The 14,781-nt window shown below is 55.3% G+C and overlaps 1 protein-coding gene across 2 annotated transcripts in view; it reads left to right on the top strand.

The window, feature by feature from the left end:
* The window catches only part of LOC144761119 (carboxypeptidase M-like), a 160,861-nt gene extending 149,286 nt beyond the window's left edge, over positions 1-11,575 (top strand). For both annotated transcript variants that reach the window (XM_078646577.1, XM_078646575.1), the window contains one exon: positions 11,321-11,575. In XM_078646577.1, coding sequence (XP_078502703.1) covers positions 11,321-11,488 — 168 coding nt within the window. In that variant the 3' untranslated portion in view covers positions 11,489-11,575. The remainder of the gene's footprint in view (positions 1-11,320) is intronic.
* The last annotated feature ends 3,206 nt before the right edge of the window (positions 11,576-14,781 follow it).

Raw genomic sequence — 14,781 nt, 5'->3', positions numbered from 1 at the left:
GTCTTTGGTGTCCGGAGCGCGACCATGACCAGAAGTCGTGCTCGGACTGCTGGGCCCTGAACCCTAAAATTACACAAACAATACCCTGCTACCAAACAGGAAATATGGTACACCGATGAGCTTAGAACAGAAAAACAAAAATGTAGGAGGTTGGAAAAGAAGTGGAGAAAAACGCGAACCGAAGGAAGCAAGAAGGCACACCATGAGGCTCAGACAAAATACTATAAAAACATCAAACTTGCTCGGAAGAGTAGCCTCTCTCAACAACTTACAGAAGCGGGAAATCGATCTAAGGAACTATTTAAAATCCTTCGTGAATTTGTAAACCCTATCGCATGCAAAAGCCCTGATGATTTTTCCCAACAACTTTGTGACGAAATCTCCTTGTTTTTTGAAAATAAAATTAATTTGATTTACGATAAAATTTTACTGGTCTCCAATCAAAATAATAACAACCCTTTCTCCCCCCTCCATTTTTCCCATACGGAGTAAAACCACACTCACGGCATTCCCAGCAGTCAATGACTCAGATCTTACCTTTCTTATGAGCCATATAAAATCTGGATCTCCAGATGATCTTCTACCAGCTAAAATAACTGCCTCTTTACAAAACCTGCTCAAACCCCACAATCTAACACTGATCAATCACTCTCTCATGGAAGGATCAGTGCCTGTGCAATGGAAAAAAGCAGTGGTGAACCCCATCCGAAAGAATGCAGCCATTCCATGGACTGATCTTTTCAACCTTAGACCCATCTCCCTTCTACCCTTTCTCAGCAAGATGACTGAGAGACACTCACTTGTCCAAATATATCAAGGCAGCGGAGGGCCTGGACCCTTCTCAATCTGGGTTTAGGCCCAATCACAGCACGGAATCTGCCCTCCTTTCAGTAACTAATAACATCAAGATGTCACTGGATGGGGGAAATTCAATGATTCTAGTGCTGTTGGATCTATCCGCTGCCTTCGACACTGTGTCCCACGAGATACTTCTCGGTCGTCTGAGGGAGAGAGGAGTGGAGGGGGTGGCTCTTTCCTGGCTGGAAAGCTTTCTTTCGGAGCGCCAACAAGAGGTAAGATTGGGCTCCCACCATTCTATCTCAAGGGAGCTCACCAAGGGAGTGCCACAGGGCTCTTGCCTAAGCCCCACACTTTTCAACGTGTATGTGGCCCCCTTGGCGGATATTGTAAGATCTTATGGGTTCACCCCCGTGTCGTACGCTGACGACACGCAGCTTCTGTTCTCTTTTAAGACTCTTACGCCAGCAATAAAAAGATCTTTTGCGGACGGAATGAGGGCAATATCTCACTGGATGGCTACGAATCGCCTCCAGTGTAATGTGGGCAAGACTGAAGTGATGCTGTTTGGGGAGGCCTCACTTTTGTGGTCCCCAGACTGGTAGCCTTTGGATTTGGGACCAACTCCAAGCCCCAAACAGACTGTCAAAAATCTGGGTGTGCGCTTGGACAAAACACTCCTGTTCAAAGAGCACGCAAATCAAGTAGCAGGTTCCTGCTCCCAGGCTATTGGTCTGTTACGACGAGTCTTCCCATTTCTATCTGAATCCTATAGAAAGACTCTCGTCCAGGCCTTGGTTATAAGTAGGCTGGACTATTGTAAAGGCCTGTTGATCTCGGCAAATGAAGAACAATTGCAGAGACTACAGGTGGTCCAGAACACCGCCGCGAGACTAGTTCTCAACGCACGGCCAAGGTCTGTTTCACTACCCCTCCTGACCAAACTCCATTGGTTGCCAATCAGACAGCGTGTGAAATCTAAAATCTGCTGCACAATTCATAGATGTCTGTTTGGCAATGGACCTAAATATTTAAAAGAAATATTCATACCTTACACACCCAGCCGAACCCTGCGTTCTAGCAGCCAGCAACAACTCCAGGTTCCCAGGATAAAAAAAGCAAGACAGGGAGGGCGAGCCCTGTCGTATAAAGGCCCTACTCTCTGGGACTCATTGCCCCCTGCTCTTAAAAATACAGACAATTTTCTTTCTTTTAAAAAGTCCCTGAAAACCTTTTTATTTGTCGCCCGTTAGGCCTTTCTCTTTATCCCTCTGCATAGCAATAGGTATTCTGGCTCTTTGGGGATATGCATAAGCGCGGAGATATCCTTTCGAGGATTGACATCCTGCGCTATACAAGAACACAAAATAAATAAATAAACCCGAAGTCTTTGCGGGAGTGGGCCCGAAAGCTTTTGGAGGCCTGGCATTCCGCTCAATGGACCATTCGAGGTCCCGGTTGAGGGGAAGGTCGTGGAGCCATCCCCATTCATCATTGAAGTCCTCGGGTAAGTCGAAGCGCAAGAAGAAGGCGAAGAAGCATCGTCGCTCTTTGCCTTCTCCCCATCCATCGGCTGATGCAACGCGGGACCCGGAGCGTCGCCCCTCTCAAGCTTCTTCCTCAGAGCCCGCTGGGACAGTTGCACGCTTCCTTCCCTTTCCCAGAGCCAGAGCGTCCCCTGCCCGGCTTTGCCAACTTTACAAACTGCTGCACAGCATCTTTGTGCAGCCCAAATCCACAGGCGCGCCTTCTATCCCCACGTACTCAGCTGGGGGCCCTAGGCCTTCGATGTCAGTGGCTCCGGGCCTGGTGCCGCAGGGCTCCCATGGATCCAGGCCTGGATCCGGATCGGCCCCGGTTGACCTCAAGGACCTTCCCCACAGATTCCAGTGACGACGCCCGATGCCGGTTGTGCCCCCAACCCACGTCGACCCCAGCCATAACCCCAATATGGACAAGGCGCTGGACCGACGTTGACTGACGTTGGTACCGGTGCCAAAGGGTACTTTTGTCCCACTCTCCATTCCTGGTGTTCCCTACCGCCCTGAGCGGCAGCCAGAGGAAGGTGAGGAGGACTGGGAGGGGTTTGTTGACCCTCTAGCAGACCAACTTGAGGAGTCAGACTGGCGAGAGGAGTTGGGTGATGCCAGTGGTCTGGATACCTCCCCAGAAATTGGTGTGCTTTCTCCTCCTACCGTGGCTATGGAGGAGGGAGCTTCCTACGCTGTAGTGGTGCGTAGGGCTCCTGAGGCCTTAGGCCTCAGGCCTCGAGCTTCCTACGGTGGCTGTCAGGACTAACCTTCTGGGTACTTGATCCAATCCCAGCACAGGAGCCCCTGCGGACAGGATGATTGCCCAACGGCACCGTCGGGCCCCAGGTTACCCACTTTTCCTCTCCCAACACTCTACCCCGGAGAGTTTGGTGGTCCAAGCCTCATCCTCAAAAGGCGCATTCCTGAACGCTCCCCCTGAGAGGGAATCCAAGAAGCTGGATCACCTGGGGAAGAAGATGTTCTCTTCCGCCAGCGTTAGGTTGCGGTTGGTGAACACTGCATGTCCCTTGGGCCGTTACACACACACAGTGTGGGATACGGTTGCGCAAGTGCTGCAGCAGTGCCCGGAGGAGGCCTGGGCTGTGCTCACCCGCGCTGTTGCTGAGAGTCGAGACGCAGCAAAGTTCACCATCTGGTGTGGGCTGGATACTGCCGACTCGCTGGGTAGAACGGTTGAGGTGCTACACCTGGCTGAGAACGTCTGACTTCTCGAGGGATGTCCAATTTACCCTTTTGGACATGCGCTTTGATGGCCGTTGCCTGTTTGGTGGCAAGGCGGACAGCGCGCTCGAGCATTTCAAGGACTCCAGGGCTACGGCCAGATGCTTGGGCAACGCAGCAACTTCTCCCCCCATGCAGTTTGCCTTTCACCCCTTTCATGGCTATGGAAGGGGTGCCCCACTATGTTCCACCCAGAGACACAGGGCTGCCCAAGTTACCCAGCCTCTGCGTGGCTGGGGACGTGGGGCCCAGCGACGTGGGTCTGGGGGCCAGCGGGCGGGACAGTCAACCAACGCCCACCCTGCAGCAGCCTCCAAGCCTTCCTAGTCTGACTTTTCAGGGCCACCAGTTGCCAGTGGGCGGCAGGATCCACCATCACCTCCCCACTGGCAAAACATCACGTCGGACAGGTGGGTTTCGCAGATAGTCCAAAGGGGATACTCCCTCCCCTTTGAGACTGCCCCTCCCCCCATGCCATCAGCATTCCATCGCATGTCAGAGGATCACTTGGCCCTTCTCCACCAGGAAGTTTCAGCTCTCTTGGCAAAGGGAGCTTTCGAAAGGGTCCCTCTGCCAGAAGTTGGTCGTGGTTGTTACTCCCACTACTTTCTGGTACTCAAGGACAAAGGCCTGCGTCCTATCTTAGACCTCAGGGCCCTCAACAGCTTCCTCCAGAAGGAGAAGTTCAAAATGTTGACACTGGCTCAGGTCCTGTCTGCTCTTGACCCTGAGGACTGGATGGTAGCGTTGGACTTGCAGGACTCTTATTACCACATCCCCGTCCTGCCAGCCCACCGGCGTTACCTGCTGTTCACGGTAGGCCACAAGCACTTTCAGTTCACCGCGCCCCCCTTTTTGCCTTACCAGTTCCCATCGGGTGTTCATGAAAGTGAGGGCGGTGGTCGCAGCTCATTTGCACCGATCAGGGGTTCCAGACTTCCCCTATCTCGATGACTGTCTGTTGAAGGCGGGCTCGCCCCAGTCTGTCGTCTTCAACCTCTAGACTACGGCAGACCTCCTGCTTTCACTGGGCTTCACAGTCAATGTGCCAAAGTCACACCTGATTCCCTCCCAGAAGCTCCTTTTTATTGGAGCGGTTCTGGACACAGCGCAGTTTCGGGTCTATCCTCGCGAGCATCGAGTCCGGGATATTCGGGCTATGATACCCATTTTTCAGCCTCTATGCCGTATTTCGGTGAGAATGACCCTGAGGGTGCTGGGCCTCACCGCCTCTTGCATTCTGCTGGTGGATCACGCCAGGAAGCATATACGGGCTCAGCAGTGGGACCTGAAGTTCCAGTGGGCGCAGCATCATGGGAATCTTTCCGATGTCCAGATCTCAGAGGGGACTGCAAGTCAGTTGCAGTGGTGGCACGCAAACCAGGATAGGGTCAACAGCAGATCCCTCTCCCTTCCCCAACCAGAGTTTACAGTAGTGATGGATGCGTCCCTCCTGGGATGAGGCGGCCATATGGGAGAGGTGGAGATCAGAGGCCTCCGGTCTCCGGCGGAGTCCAGGCTTCATATCAACTTTCTGGAGCTCTGGGCGATTCATCCCTTAAGGTATTCCTTCCTTCTGTCAAAAGAAGAGCAGTGCAGGTGTTCACGGACAACACCACCGCCATGTGGTATTGCAACAAACAGGGCGGGGTGGGGTCGTGGAGCCTATATCAAGAGGCTCTTTGCCTTTGGACATGGCTTGGAGCATCAAGGCATGACCCTGGTGGTTCAACACCTGGCAGGTTCTCTGAATTCCAGGGCGGATTAACTCAGCCGCCGGTGCATAATGGATCACAAATAGCGTCTTCAAGCAGAGGTAGTGCAAGGTCTCTTTCAGCAGTGGGGAGAGCCTTGGTTAGATTTATTTGCCACCGAAGAGAACACCCAATGTCAGCAGTTCTGCGCATTGGAGTTTTCAAGGTGGCACTCACTAGGTGACGCTTTTCGTTACGAGTGTGGTTGGGGTCTTTTATTCGCCTTTCCGCCTATACCACTTCTGCCCAGAGTGCTGAAGAAGATCAGGCGCGACCGGGCCTAAGTCATCCTTGTGGCTCCAGATTGGGCACGAAGATACTGGTATCCCGAGCTACTCAGCATGGCGATCGATCCCCCGATCCGACTGCCTCTTCGGGAGGATCTTCTGTCGCTGCAACAGGGTACGGTCCTCCACCCAAACCTGTCCAGCTTCCACCTCCTTGCGTGGAGATTGAGCGGCGGCAGTTGATAGCTTTCGACCTTCCTTCCAAAGTCTGTAATGTCATCTTGGCAGCCAGGCAGCCCTCCATCAAAACGGTATACGCCTCTATATGGAACAAATTTGTGGCATGGTGCTCAGCAAAGGCTGTGGATCCCCTTGCTGCCCCCCTTCCAGAGGTTCTCCTCTTCATTCTTTCATTGGCCCAGCAGGGCTCTGCTCTGGGCACTATCAAAGGCTATCTTTCAGCCATTCTGGCCTTTCTTCACATTCCTGATCAGCCTTCTCTTTTCAAGTCCCCTATTGTTATCAGATTTCTGAGGGCATTACTCATCTCTTTCCTCCTTCTCCTTTTGTAATGCCCCAGTGGGACTTGAATCTTGTCCTCACGTTTCTTATGTGTTCTCCCTTTGAGTCCCTACTTAATTGTCCTCTTCGCCTCCTTACTTTTAAGACTGTTTTCTTGCTTGCCATCCCCTCTGCATGCAGGGTGAACGAGCTTCAAACTTTATCTTCTAAAACTCCTTTTCTTGCTGTCCATCCGGACAAAGTAGTCCTCCGTACTAGACCCTCTTTGCTGCCCAAAGTGGTTACCTCTTTCCACATTGGGCAGACCATCTCCTTGCCCACCTTCTTCCTGCCTCCGCACCCTTCCTAAGAGGAGGCGAGACTCCACTGCTCTGGACCCAAAATGTGCGCTGTCTCTCTATCTTGACTGCACTAAAGACTTCCGGGTGGACGATCAACTCTTCGTGGGTTATGCGGGTGCCAAGGAAGGTCGGGCAGTGCACAAATGTACCATCTCTCGATGGGTCGTCCATATACATTAAGATCTGCTATTTTTTGGCTAAAAAGGAACCTCCAGTAGGAAAGTGCACCCCCTCTACTCGGGCGACGGCAGCCACTACTGCTTTGGGACCTCGTTCTGAGCTCCCGGATCTTTTACAGACGATCCTACAGCACCCTGTTAGGTATTTAGGTGTTTTTCTTACAAGCGATTTTTCACAACTATTTCATTAAAATTATGGGACAACTTGTCAAAACTAGAAGGCTGCTGGAAGGAAGAGCTTTGCTTCTCTCTTTGGTTGGCAGAGTTGTGTTGGTTAAAATGTCTATTCTCCGTCTGTTTCTCTTTCTTTCTCTGAATCTTCCCCTAAAAATACCTGTCAGGTCAGTGGGGCTGGAGCTGTGTTCTCAGGACAGTGGGGCTGGAGCTGTGTTAGGAGGTCAGTGGGGCTGGAGCTGTGTTCTCAGGTCAGTGGGGCTGGAGCTGTGTTAGGAGGTCAGTGGGGTTGGAGCTGTGTTGGGAGGTCAGTGGGGCTGGAGCTGTGTTCTCAGGTCAGTGGGGCTGGAGCTGTGTTAGGAGGTCAGTGCGGTTGGAGCTGTGTTAGGAGGTCAGTGGGGCTGGAGCTGTGTCCTCAGGTCAGTGCGGCTGGAGCTGTGTTAGGAGGTCAGTGGGGCTGGAGCTGTGTCCTCAGGTCAGTGGGGCTGGAGCTGTGTCCTCAGGTCAGTGGGGCTGGAGCTGTGTTAGGAGGTCAGTGGGGCTGGAGCTGTGTTCTAAGGTCAGTGCGGCTGGAGCTGTGTTAGGAGGTCAGTGGGGCTGGGGCTGTGTCCTCAGGTCAGTGGGGCTGGAGCTGTGTTAGGAGGTCAGTGGGGCTGGAGCTGTGTTCTAAGGTCAGTGCGGCTGGAGCTGTGTTAGGAGGCCAGTGGGGCTGGAGCTGTGTCCTCAGGTCAGTGGGGCTGGAGCTGTGTCCTCAGGTCAGTGGGGCTGGAGCTGTGTTGGGAGGTCAGTGGGGCTGGAGCTGTGTTCTCAGGTCAGTGGGGCTGGAGCTGTGTTAGGAGGTCAGTGCGGCTGGAGCTGTGTATTCAGGTCAGTGGGGCTGGAGCTGTGTTAGGAGGTCAGTGGGGCTGGAGCTGTGCTCTCAGGACAGTGGAGCTGGAGCTGTGCTCTCAGGACAGTGGGGCTGGAGCTGTGTTCTCAGGTCAGTGGGGTTGGAGCTGTGTTGGGAGGTCAGTGGGGCTGGAGCTGTGTCCTCAGGTCTGTGGGGCTGGAGCTGTGTTCTCAGGTCAGTGGGGCTGGAGCTGTGTTAGGAGGTCAGTGGGGCTGGAGCTGTGTTAGGAGGTCAGTGGGGCTGGAGCTGTGTTAGGAGGTCAGTGGGGCTGGAGCTGTGTTCTAAGGTCAGTGCGGCTGGAGCTGTGTTAGGAGGTCTGTGGGGCTGGAGCTGTGCTCTCAGGACAGTGGAGCTGGAGCTGTGCTTTCAGGACAGTGGGGCTGGAGCTGTGTATTCAGGTCAGTGGGGCTGGAGCTGTGTTCTCAGGTCAGTGGGGCTGGAGCTGTGTTAGGAGGTCAGTGGGACTGGAGCTGTGTTCTAAGGTCCGTGCGGCTGGAGCTGTGTTAGGAGGTCAGTGGGGCTGGAGCTGTGTCCTCAGGTCAGTGGGGCTGGAGCTGTGTCCTCAGGTCAGTGGGGCTGGAGCTGTGTTCTCAGGTCAGTGGGGTTGGAGCTGTTTTGGGAGATCAGTGGGGCTGGAGCTGTGTTCTCAGGTCAGTGCGGCTGGAGCTGTGTATTCAGGTCAGTGGGGCTGGAGCTGTGTTAGGAGGTCAGTGGGGCTGGAGCTGTGTTAGGAGGTCAGTGGGGCTGGAGCTGTGCTTTCAGGACAGTGGGGCTGGAGCTGTGTATTCAGGTCAGTGGGGCTGGAGCTGTGTTCTCAGGTCAGTGGGGCTGGAGCTGTGTTAGGAGGTCAGTGGGGCTGGAGCTGTGTTCTAAGGTCAGTGCGGCTGGAGCTGTGTTAGGAGGTCAGTGGGGCTGGAGCTGTGTCCTCAGGTCAGTGGGGCTGGAGCTGTGTCCTCAGGTCAGTGGGGCTGGAGCTGTGTTCTCAGGTCAGTGGGGTTGGAGCTGTGTTGGGAGGTCAGTGGGGCTGGAGCTGTGTATTCAGGTCAGTGGGGCTGGAGCTGTGTATTCAGGTCAGTGGGGCTGGAGCTGTGTTAGGAGGTCAGTGGGGTTGAAGCTGTGTTGGGAGGTCAGTGGGGCTGGAGCTGTGTTCTCAGGTCAGTGGGGCTGGAGCTGTGTTAGGAGGTCAGTGCGGCTGGAGCTGTGTATTCAGGTCAGTGGGGCTGGAGCTGTGTTCTCAGGTCAGTGGGGCTGGAGCTGTGTTAGGAAGTCAGTGCGGCTGGAGCTGTGCTTTCAGGACAGTGGGGCTGGAGCTGTGTATTCAGGTCAGTGGGGCTGGAGCTGTGTTCTCAGGTCAGTGGGGCTGGAGCTGTGTCCTCAGGTCAGTGGGGCTGGAGCTGTGTTCTCAGGTCAGTGGGGTTGGAGCTGTGTTAGGAGGTCAGTGGGGCTGGAGCTGTGGCCTCGGGTCAGTGGGGCTGGAGCTGTGTTCCCAGGTCAGTGGGGCTGGAGCTGTGTTAGGAGGTCAGTGGGGCTGGAGCTGTGTTCTAAGGTCAGTGCGGCTGGAGCTGTGTTAGGAGGTCAGTGGGGCTGGAGCTGTGTCCTCAGGTCAGTGGGGCTGGAGCTGTGTCCTCAGGTCAGTGGGGCTGGAGCTGTGTTCTCAGGTCAGTGGGGTTGGAGCTGTGTTGGGAGGTCAGTGGGGCTGGAGCTGTGTTAGGAGGTCAGTGGGGCTGGAGCTGTGTTAGGAGGTCAGTGCGGCTGGAGCTGTGTATTCAGGTCAGTGGGGCTGGAGCTGTGTTAGGAGGTCAGTGGGGCTGGAGCTGTGTTAGGAGGTCAGTGGGGCTGGAGCTGTGCTTTCAGGACAGTGGGGCTGGAGCTGTGTATTCAGGTCAGTGGGGCTGGAGCTGTGTTCTCAGGTCAGTGGGGCTGGAGCTGTGTTAGGAGGTCAGTGGGGCTGGAGCTGTGTTCTAAGGTCAGTGCGGCTGGAGCTGTGTTAGGAGGTCAGTGGGGCTGGAGCTGGGTCCTCAGGTCAGTGGGGCTGGAGCTGTGTTAGGAGGTCAGTGGGGCTGGAGCTGTGTTCTCAGGTCAGTGCGGCTGGAGCTGTGTTCTAAGGTCAGTGCGGCTGGAGCTGTGTTCTCAGGTCAGTGGGGCTGGAGCTGTGTTCCAGGTCAGTGGGCCTGGAGCTGTGTCCTCAGGTCAGTGGGGCTGGAGCTGTGTCCTCAGGTCAGTGGGGCTGGAGCTGTGTTCTCAGGTCAGTGGGGTTGGAGCTGTGTTGGGAGGTCAGTGGAGCTGGAGCTGTGTTCTCAGGTCAGTGGGGCTGGAGCTGTGTTAGGAGGTCAGTGCGGCTGGAGCTGTGTATTCAGGTCAGTGGGGCTGGAGCTGTGTTAGGAGGTCAGTGGGGCTGGAGCTGTGTTCTCAGGTCAGTGGGGCTGGAGCTGTGTTAGGAGGTCAGTGGGGCTGGAGCTGTGCTTTCAGGACAGTGGGGCTGGAGCTGTGTATTCAGGTCAGTGGGGCTGGAGCTGTGTTCTCAGGTCAGTGGGGCTGGAGCTGTGTTAGGAGGTCAGTGGGGCTGGAGCTGTGCTCTCAGGTCAGTGGGGCTGGAGCTGTGTCCTCAGGTCAGTGGGGCTGGAGCTGTGTCCTCAGGTCAGTGGGGCTGGAGCTGTGTTGGGAGGTCAGTGGGGCTGGAGCTGTGTTCTCAGGTCAGTGGGGCTGGAGCTGTGTTAGGAGGTCAGTGCTGCTGGAGCTGTGTATTCAGGTCAGTGGGGCTGGAGCTGTGTTAGGAGGTCAGTGGGGCTGGAGCTGTGTTAGGAGGTCAGTGGGGCTAGAGCTGTGCTTTCAGGACAGTGGGGCTGGAGCTGTGTATTCAGGTCAGTGGGGCTGGAGCTGTGTTCTCAGGTCAGTGGGGCTTGAGCTGTGTTAGGTCAGTGGGGCTGGAGCTGTGTTCTAAGGTCAGTGCGGCTGGAGCTGTGTTAGGAGGTCAGTGGGGCTGGAGCTGTGTCCTCAGGTCAGTGGGGCTGGAGCTGTGTCCTCAGGTCAGTGGGGCTGGAGCTGTGTCCTCAGGTCAGTGGGGCTGGAGCTGTGTCCTCAGTTCAGTGGGGCTGGAGCTGTGTTTGGAGGTCAGTGGGGCTGGAGCTGTGTCCTCAGGTCAGTGGGGCTGAAGCTGTGTCCTCAGGTCAGTGGGGCTGGAGCTGTGTTCTCAGGTCAGTGGGGTTGGAGCTGTGTTGGGAGGTCAGTGGGGCTGGAGCTATGTTCTCAGGTCAGTGGGGCTGGAGCTGTGTTGGGAGGTCAGTGGGGCTGGAGCTGTGTTGGGAGGTCAGTGGGGCTGGAGCTGTGTTCTCAGGTCAGTGGGGCTGGTGCTATGTTGGGAGGTCAGTGGGGCTGGAGCTGTGTTGGGAGGTCAGTGGGGCTGGAGCTGTGTTGGGAGGTCAGTGTGGCTGGAGCTGTGTTGGGAGGTCAGTGGGGCTGGAGCTGTGTTCTCACGTCAGTGGGGCTGGAGCTGTGTTCTCAGGTCAGTGGGGCTGGAGCTGTGGCCTCAGGTCAGTGTGGCTGAAGCTGTGTCCTCAGGTCAGTGGGGCTGGAGCTGTGCTCTCAGGACAGTGGGGCTGGAGCTGTGCTCTCAGGACAGTGGGACGGACAGAGTCTCACCCCGGTCTCTTCTCTCTCTGCAGGTGGAGGCGAAGGGGTTCCTGCCCCTGTCGGAGACGGTGCAGGTGACGGACTCCACGGACTCGTACTCGGCCAATGTGCACGGTTTTGTGGTGATAAAGAAGAGAAAACTATACCCACGCCCCTGGTCTTCATTCGCTGCCCCCTGGGGGGCACCCCTTCACCTATAGATCTGCACCCTCACACATTCTTCTGTCACCCTCACTCCCATCCCATTCATGCTGCTCTGACCCCTCACTCGCTGAGGACTTTCACATCTGTCACATGGGCGTAAAATCTGTTCCGTTAGCTGAATTTGCGGATTTTCTGCAATTTCGCGGTCCGCGAATCTCGCGAAATGGCAGAAAAATCTGCGAAATCGCATGTGGGACGGATTTTCAAAAACTGAAGTACATGAAGCACTTACAGGGTTACAGCAGGTGCCCAAGTTGAAGCTAATTTCTTTGTAACCATTTACAAAATGGTTACAAAGAAATTAACTTCAAATTGGGCACCTGCTGTAACCCTGTAAGTGCTTCCTTTGCCTACTTGCAACTATTCTCTGACCCTGCTATGACCCTCGAAGCAGGGTCAGCGAATAGTTACAAGTATGGCACAATGCTCCTGTCACAAAAATTAAACCGCAACAGGAAGCACTTACAGATAAGGAAGCAGGTGCCGGACTTGAAGCTCAAATTCAGTAACACATTAACCAGCCCCCGGTTGAGGCTGGGCAGGTGTGCTTTCTCCCCATAATCTACAGTGATGAACCAGAGGGTGGCAGTGATGAACCAGAGGGTGACAGTGGTGAACCAGGGGGTGACAGTGGTGAACCAGAGGGTGCTGTGATGAACCAGATGGTGGCGGGGGTGAACCAGATGGTGGCAGTGGTGAACCAGAGGGTGGCAGTGGTGAACCAGAAGGTGATGTGATGAACCAGAGGGTGGCAGTGGTGAACCAGAGGGTGTCAGTGGTGATCCAGAGGGTGGCAGTGATAAACTAGAGGGTGGCAGTGGTGAACCAGAGGGTGGCAGTGCTGAACCAGAGGGTGTCAGTGGTGAACCAGAGGGTGGCAGTGGTGAACCAGAGGGTGCTGTGATGAACCAGAGGGTGGCAGTGATGAACCAGAGGGTGACAGTGATGAACCAGAGGGTGACAGTGGTGAACCAGAGGGTGGCAGTGATGAACCAGAGGGTGGCAGTGGTGAACCAGAGGGTGACAGTGATGAACCAGAGGGTGGCAGTGGTGAAACAGAGGGTGGCAGTGATGAACCAGAGGGTGGCAGTGGTGAACCAGAGGGTGACAGTGATGAACAGGAGGGTGCTGTGATACTCCTGTCACAAAAATTAAACCGCAACAGGAAGCACTTACAGATAAGGAAGCAGGTGCCGGACTTGAAGCTCAAATTCAGTAACACATTAACCAGCCCCCGGTTGAGGCTGGGCAGGTGTGCTTTCTCCCCATAATCTACAGTGATGAACCAGAGGGTGACAGTGGTGAACCAGGGGGTGACAGTGGTGAACCAGAGGGTGCTGTGATGAACCAGATGGTGGCGGAGGTGAACCAGAGGGTGGCAGTGGTGAACCAGAGGGTGGCAGTGGTGAACCAGAAGGTGATGTGATGAACCAGAGGGTGGCAGTGGTGAACCAGAGGGTGGCAGTGGTGATCCAGAGGGTGGCAGTGATAAACCAGAGGGTGGCAGTGGTGAACCAGAGGGTGGCAGTGCTGAACCAGAGGGTGTCAGTGGTGAACCAGAGGGTGGCAGTGGTGAACCAGAGGGTGCTGTGATGAACCGGAGGGTGGCAGTGATGAACCAGAGGGTGACAGTGATGAACCAGAGGGTGACAGTGGTGAACCAGAGGGTGGCAGTGATGAACCAGAGGGTGGCAGTGGTGAACCAGAGGGTGACAGTGATGAACCAGAGGGTGGCAGTGATGAACTAGAGGGTGGCAGTGGTGAACCAGATGGTGGCAGTGGTGAACTAGAGGGTGACGGTGATGAACCAGAGGGTGGCAGTGGTGAACCAGAGGGTGGCAGTGATGAACCAGAGGGTGACAGTGATGAACCAGAGGGTGGCAGTGGTGAACCAGAGGGTGGCAATAGTGAACCAGAGGGTGGCAGTGATGAACCAGAGGGTGACAGTGATGAACCAGAGGGTGGCAGTGATGAACCAGAGGGTGGCAGTGGTGAACCAGAGGGTGCTAGTGATGAACCAGAGGGTGGCAGTGATGAACCAGAGGGTGACCGTGATGAACCAGAGGGTGACAGTGGTGAACCAGAGGGTGGCAGTGATGAACTAGAGGGTGACAGTGATGAACCAGAGGGTGGCAGTGGTGAACCAGAGGGTGCTGTGATGAACCAGAGGGTGACAGTGGGGAACCAGAGGGTGGCAGTGATGAACCAGAGGGTGACAGTGATGAACCATAGGGTGGCAGTGGTGAACCAGAGGGTGCCTTGATGAACCAGAGGGTGGCAGTGATGAACCAGAGGGTGACAGTGATGAACCAGAGGGTGACAGTGGTGAACCAGAGGGTGGCAATGGTGAACCAGAGGGTGACAGTGAAGAACCAGAGGGTGGCGGTGATGAACCAGAGGGTGGCAGTGATGAACCAGAGGGTGGCAGTGATGAACCAGAGGGTGGCGCTGTTAAACTGCCTGGGAGCCCTGTGGGTGTGAGCCCCTGCGCTGCTGAGCTGCCCAGGTGTTGTGAGCCCCTGCGCTACTGAACTGCCCTGGGGCCCAGTGGGTGTGAGCCCCCGCGCTGCTGAACTGCCCCGAAGCCCTCTCAGTGTGAAAATCATTTGTGCTCAATTGCCTGGGAGCCCTCTGGGTGTGAGCACACATTGTGCTAAGTGCCCCCCTGCCCCCAGTACATATATACCCGTACCGCACAGCACCATTATGCTCTTGCACCATGAAGTCTGGTGCCTGGATGCTCCTGATCCGTGTAGGTGGTACCACCGTCTGGTGCAGTCAAAATGTAAAGTCATAACTTGCTTCACAGCACCAATAAACACGTGTCCCCCCTGGCACCGGTATGCGCATGTACCAGGCATGGAGCACCCGCATGCCACTGCACCCTACTGCCCAGCGTCAGCATATGCCTGTACGGGGCAGTTTAGTATGAGATGGGACATTGTCCAGCAGCAGCAGCTGCATGAGCCTGAACCCACTGAGCAGAATCAGAATGGCTTTGTACCAACACGCGCAGCAGTGCTATCTTGGACATCTGAAGGATTCTGGGGTCCTGTGCCAAACGTATTTTTTTCATCCATGAGTTTCCCGAGCGCCATCCCCGTGTAGCTCCTGTGACCAGGAGGCTGCTTTCTCCTCATCTGCTGCTCTGCTCGTTCTCTGACCCTTTATAAACAAGATGCATGTGAACTCGCATAGAAGCCCCGCCTGGTTGGCCCCATCCACCACACACTAACGGTATGAAACGTCTTCCCGCCCGTCCCCACTATAATGGCTAGCTCACTCAAGA

Source organism: Lissotriton helveticus, chromosome 5_2, assembly GCF_964261635.1.
Source record: "Lissotriton helveticus chromosome 5_2, aLisHel1.1, whole genome shotgun sequence".
Classification (NCBI taxonomy): domain Eukaryota; kingdom Metazoa; phylum Chordata; class Amphibia; order Caudata; family Salamandridae; genus Lissotriton; species Lissotriton helveticus.
This window is presented reverse-complemented; position numbering and strand designations above follow the sequence as displayed.